The sequence below is a fragment of the Triticum urartu genome, chromosome 7 (assembly GCF_003073215.2).
Source record: "Triticum urartu cultivar G1812 chromosome 7, Tu2.1, whole genome shotgun sequence".
NCBI classification, from domain to species: Eukaryota; Viridiplantae; Streptophyta; class Magnoliopsida; order Poales; family Poaceae; genus Triticum; species Triticum urartu.
In genome coordinates, this window is record NC_053028.1 from 87,258,517 (window position 1) to 87,264,781 (window position 6,265).

The 6,265-nt window shown below is 39.4% G+C and overlaps 1 protein-coding gene across 1 annotated transcript; it reads left to right on the plus strand.

The window, feature by feature from the left end:
* The first annotated feature begins 2,854 nt into the window (after nucleotides 1–2,854).
* On the plus strand, nucleotides 2,855–5,770 carry LOC125521668 (GDP-fucose transporter 1-like). Its single transcript, XM_048686718.1, has 2 exons — nucleotides 2,855–3,197; nucleotides 4,561–5,770. The coding sequence occupies exon 2, from the start codon at nucleotides 4,575–4,577 to the stop codon at nucleotides 5,601–5,603; it is 1,029 nt and encodes a 342-aa protein (XP_048542675.1). The 5' UTR covers nucleotides 2,855–3,197; nucleotides 4,561–4,574; the 3' UTR covers nucleotides 5,604–5,770.
* Nucleotides 5,771–6,265: the final 495 nt, after the last annotated feature.

Here is a 6,265-nt window from a genome sequence, read left to right on the forward strand (position 1 = left end):
AAAAGGGGCATGCAGGATTCGTGTTAAATTAGTAGGTCGCGACCTTGAGACGGTTTCTACTGGTTTCTAGGTTTTTTGTTTTTTGTTTTTTTGTGTTTTTTGTGTTTTCTTAGGTTTTTTTTCTATTTTCCTGGTTTTTTATTTTCATTATTTTTTCTTGGTTTTATTTGTTTCTTTTTCGTTTTTCACTAGCTTTTTATATATTTTTTCTTCGTTTTCCCCTCTTTTTTTCATTTGTTTTCTCTTGTTTACTCTCACATTTTCATTGTTTTTCCATACACATTGTTGATATATATCTAATACTCCCTCCGTCCCATAATATAAGAGTGTTTTTCACACTAGTGTTGTGTCAAATACACTCTTATATTATGGGACGGAGGGAGTACATTTTTGTACAAATTTAATATTTTTTAAATACAAGAACATTTATTGAATAAATGGTCAACATTTTTTCTATATACATTTAACATTTTTCAAATGTTTGGTTAACATTTTTCAAATAGCTTATTAACATTATTTGAATAGATGGTCAACACTTTTTCTATACACATTTTACAAAAAAATTCATGTCCTTGATTAACATTTTTCAAATACAAGTTGAACATTTTTTTCAATACATGGTCAACATTTTTTTTTCAAATGCTTGATTAACATTTTTAAAATACTCCCTCCTTTCCAAAATATAAGGCGTGATTGACCTTGCATGATCTTTGATGCATGACTTTGATCACTAATATATACTATGAAAGTACAAGAATTGAACATGCATAAATGGCATCGTCGTATTTGTCTTGCAAAATAGTTTTATTTCATATGTATGTATACTGATTGTGTACACATACAATACGTGAAAATCATAGTCAAAATTGTGCAAGTAAGACTAGAAAAGTCAATCGGCGCCTTATATTTTGGGAACGAGGTAGTAGATGAACATTTTTTTAAATGGTCAACATTTTTCCTACACACTTTTAATATTTTTTGAATGTTGCTTGATTAACATTTTTAAATACAAGTTTAACATTTTATGTATACATGGTCAACATTTTTCCCGTACACATTTAACATTTTTTAAATGCTTGATTAACATTTTTAAATACAAGCTTAAAATTTTATGGATACATGGTCAACATTTTTCTATACACATTTAACATTTTTTAATACCTGGCCAACATTTTTCTGTACACACTTAACAGTTTTAAAATGCTTGATTAAAAAATTCCAAATACTTTTTAAATTTTTTTCATATGCTTGGATTAACACTTTTTACCTACATTATCAACTTTTTCACACACATTACAATATTTTTGTATACATGAGCAACATTTTCTCTATGTACATTTAACATTTTTTTTCAAATGCTTCGTTAACCTTTTTGAAAATGTTTTATGCAAAAAAATGTAATATATTCATTTAGTGGCCTCCCGTGCACTGGGCCGCCCCATATGCTTGCACGGCTGTAGACGCTTCAGCGAGTCGGAAGATTGCCTTGTTATAAGCGAGATAATGCCATCAAAAGATGCGATTGTCTGAGTTATTTTCGACAAATCCCTCAATAGGTCATCCTGGTCGGACAAGTAGATTGGATGGGAAACATATAAGTTCACTGCGGAGGTAAAACCATAATGCTCGGTTGCATTGATTATGTATAGGGGTTACAAAGATGATCGAGGGATTGCATATGAAACTATAGGTTCTTGGGTATTGTTTCTATAGACTAGTCTGACCCCAGCTTAAGGATATTGAGGTCTAGGGTTACAAGATCCTAGTATCATGGTTAAAAATAGTTTAAAGGCTAATTAAGTATTTTTCTAATGCTTGTTTTTAGAGAAGTAGCGATAATGCCCCCAAATTGGCCTTTTGGACTTCAATCCTTAAGGCTAATGGTATGTACTAGTCTGTGGGATTAATGAATGGTTGGGCGATATCTGAAACTTCGAAACAACAACTTTGTTTATGCACCCCACAAAAAAATTGATTATGCAATTGTTACCAAAGACTTACCGAACTCTGTCTAAAACTTGGAGTCGTCTGCTTTTTAGTTGTGCATGTGTGATTTTCATCAGGACTTCTTAATCATCAGTGGGCTGTTTGGATTTTTTTTCTAGGTTTACTGCATTAACTAGATCAATTCTCTTCTTCGCAATGTAATGTGGGAGCAACCCGTCCCATGACGAGGTTTTATGAAAAGAAAACAGACTTCTATTTATCAAGCTCAACATGAAGATGTTTTAGCATATGTATGTCTGAGTGTTTATAGACTTTTCTTTGTTCGAAATCACAATTATACATCCTTCAAATTTGTAAAGCGTCTCTTTAACCCAAATGTGAGAAGAAAAGCAAGTTCATGCGAGAGCTCGAACGTTTGATTGTTAGGAGGACCTATTCCAACAGGTGCAGGAGCTTTTGCCGCAGGTCAACCCACATGAACATAGAATGCATGATAAGCAATGTTGATGAGTCAGGTTATCACTCACTTTTTCTCTTGCAATTTTGCAAAAGAACCGCAAACCCCTGCAGGTTATCTATGCAGCACAGACGATGATGTAGACCGAAGAGACACAAATCAACCAAGAGGTTCAGCAACAATCTCGACACGTATACCATCTTAATGCAAGATTGGAAGAGGGAGAACACAAAACACAAATTGCCATGAGCATCGGTCATACATATTCCAGGCTTCACTCAGCAATATTTGAAGATCTCAAAGTCAAAAGAGACCTACCTGGCTCTGAAACCCGTTTTTGGAATGTGTTGTCCAAACCGCGGGGTGCTGAATTGCACTCTATAGTTTCTTTTCTTGGCCTGCTGTACAGCTGTAATAAGAACCCGTTTTAGTCAATAAAGTTCCCGAGTGAAAGAAAATTTTACAGTCAAACCCCCACGTCCCGTCCTGTTCGTCTCTCCCGTCCAAGACCCCGGCGGCCAAGCCCCAGCGCCCGGCCGCCCGCCCCTCGCCGTCCCTCTCCGCCGTGCCCCTGCCTCCGCCCCACTCCGTCCGTGGGCTCGGCAGGCGACGCCGGCGTCCAAGCCCCGGCGCCCGCGCCTCTCTCCGCCCCTCTCCGCCGTGCCCCTGATCCGCCTCGCTCCGCCCGCCCTCCCGTTCCCTGCCACGGCTCCCCTCCACCCTCGACCCCGCCTCCGCCGAGAGTAGGCCATCCCGTCAGCGACCGAGAACGGCGCCAGCGGGGCGTCTCAAGGTGAGCCTTCTCCACTATTTACTCCCCTCCCCCTCCTCATTTGCTTCTCTGGTATATTTCTGTTCCCCATTTCGGTAAAACCCTAGAAACTAGCACCTGAGGTTCATGTGAATTCGAAATCTCGGTTTTATTAAATAACCCGAACTTGCCGAGTAAACTGTGCATCTGGGCGGCTGTTTCTTGCTGGTATGTCTTTTATCATATTTGATTTTGCATCTTAAATATGTAGTGTGGAGCTTGTTTAGTGAAATATATAAGGCAAATCTGATTCATGATAAGCACGTGTTTATCACCCTAGAAACTAGCACCTGAGGTTCATGATTCTGGAGTGAGATTACAAGTAAGATAAAAGTGTATTTGCATTTTAAGATGAAATTCAAATAAATGTTATAATTCATAAATTTATATAGCCCTTAATTTTGTCTGTCCTTTTATGCAGCAAGCCCATTTTCCAGGTCAAGAAGCAAACACATACTTGCTTTATTATTCACTTATGTGCGGTCGTGCAAACTCTCTTATCATATTTGTTCCTTCACTTGACATAAAATTACTGAACCACCGTTGCTAGAAATTAGAAGAATCTCACATATTGTATGTAGAGCATGTATGATGAGTGTATTTTTAGAAGATCCATTAACATATCTTTCATGCCGGTCAAAGCGAAAAGGATTCAGATATTTCAAAAAATATATGAATGAGGCAAATCATTTTTATATTAACACCCTTCAAGCCTTTGCAAAAGCTTTATCACTCATTAGCTTTCGACTTCTCAAAAGTGTATTGGCAGATGAATTATTGTCTCAGAGATCGGCAATCGATTATCATACTTTTAATCTCACTTCAGATCATAGTATTTATTTTGTCTGATAATAGCCATGTCACCATGTGTCACCTGTCTGGGCAAAGGAAATTGATGTCAGTTATTTTTGGCTTAAACTACTACAAGTACATGCTAATAACTTGTTTGGAGTTCTTTCTTAACCTTAATGGCTTCATTTGAGATCCCTGTTCTACCTTCATTGAGATGTTTAGCTGTAGATTGTAGGAGGTGTTCAATTTTGTCATATATTCTCACTAGCCTGATTGCAGAATTGTTCTTGTATTACTTGATTTGCTATTGGATAGAATATTTGGACTATGCCTCACCACCTAGAAATTAATCATGGACGTGCCTAGGGAAATAAATATAGATAAGTCACACAAATCATGAATGGTCTCATTTCTGCACATGAATTCAGATAGTCTTGGCACTTGTTTTCCAGAGCAGTTTTTCTGTTAATCCCCTATCAACATTGTGCATCACATCATGCTTCACATTTATTAGTTGTAGACTCCCTTTTCTTACATTGTACCTACCATGCAGATAAATCTTTCCTCATGGCAAAGCCGGCCTATGCGACAAGCAGCCTCGTTTTAGGATATGCTTTATGCTCGAGCTTGCTTGCGATCATTAACAAGTACGCCATCACCAAGTTCAGTTACCCTGGCCTCCTCACTGCCCTACAATACTTGACATCCGTGGTTGGAGTTTGGAGCCTTGGGAAGCTCGGTTTCCTCTACCATGAGCCTTTCAACTTCCAGACTGCCAAAAAGTATGCGCCTGCTGCTCTTGTCTTCTACCTCGCCATATTCACCAACACCCACCTCCTGAAGCATGCCAATGTCGATACATTTATAGTGTTCAGATCCTTGACCCCTCTGCTGGTTGCTGTCGCTGACACCACCTTCCGAAAGCAGCCATGTCCTTCAAAGCTCACATTCTTGTCCCTGGTGATTATCTTGGGAGGCGCGGTTGGCTATGTGATGACAGATTCAGGGTTCACCCTCACGGCGTACTCGTGGGCAGTTGCTTATCTGATCACCATAACTACTGAAATGGTGTACATAAAGCACATGGTGACTAACCTGGGTCTCAGCACATGGGGCTTTGTGATCTACAACAATCTTCTTTCACTGCTAATGGCCCCCGTGTTTGGGGTTCTGACGGGTGAGCACCTGTCCATCTTCAGAGCCATTGAATCAAGGGGCCAAGGCTGGTTCGAACTTGACGCGTTTGTTGCTGTGTCACTGTCCTGCGTGTTCGGGGTGCTCATTAGCTTCTTTGGTTTCGCGGCAAGGAAAGCTGTCTCTGCCACGGCGTTTACAGTGACGGGGGTCGTCAACAAGTTCCTGACAGTTGCAATCAATGTTATGATCTGGGACAAGCACGCAAATGCATTTGGTTTGGTTTGCTTGCTCTTCACTCTGGCAGGTGGGATACTCTATCAGCAGTCTGTCAAAAGTAAAGGAAGTGCTCCAGCGCATCGTGAGGCTGTAGCTAACAAAGGCCGTGGTGACGATGATGAAGCTGAGTTTGATCCGGAGAAGCAAAGCTTAGTTTCGTCTCCAAAGGACTCAGATGCCTGATACATGTTGTTTAGCAGGTACTCAGTTTTGTCCTTTTGTCTACAACAGACACCGAGTCTTCAAAACTTGTTATAACTATGTAATACAGACAATTCAGGACGTGTTTTGTTGTTGAAGGATGGCACACACTCACATCACAAGTTACATACTAGAATTATTTTTGTTCCCATCGTCTTATTCCCGGTTGTTTATGCAACTACTATTGTGTTGTTTACTAAAATCATCTGCCTTTTTTCATGAACATGTAGTCGTTTAGTGATGTCTATTGGGTCTCCTTATATAGAAGGGTTTCTGCTGTCTACAGCAGCAACAACTCTGTACACTGCATATTATTGGTAGAGAAATCACCTCAACAGTTTACAGCAGTATCGGTTAATCATTTGCAGCGTAAACCTCAGTCTTTTTGAGTTGATGGTTTTTCCGGCGATGTAGAATTGTTGAGTACTCTCTTTTACAATACTTTAGTCGCATAGTAATATTGCTTTTATGCTATCAGCTTCATGCATTGGTACTTTACTCCCATAGTATATCTCTTTGGTGGAGTGACGGTGTACATAATTTTGAACATTTTATATATTTAGCTGCAGACCTGCAGTGAAGTGAGTTTCCTGGCTCTTAATACTATCTGGACAGCTGTCCAAATGAATAGACCATGACGACTA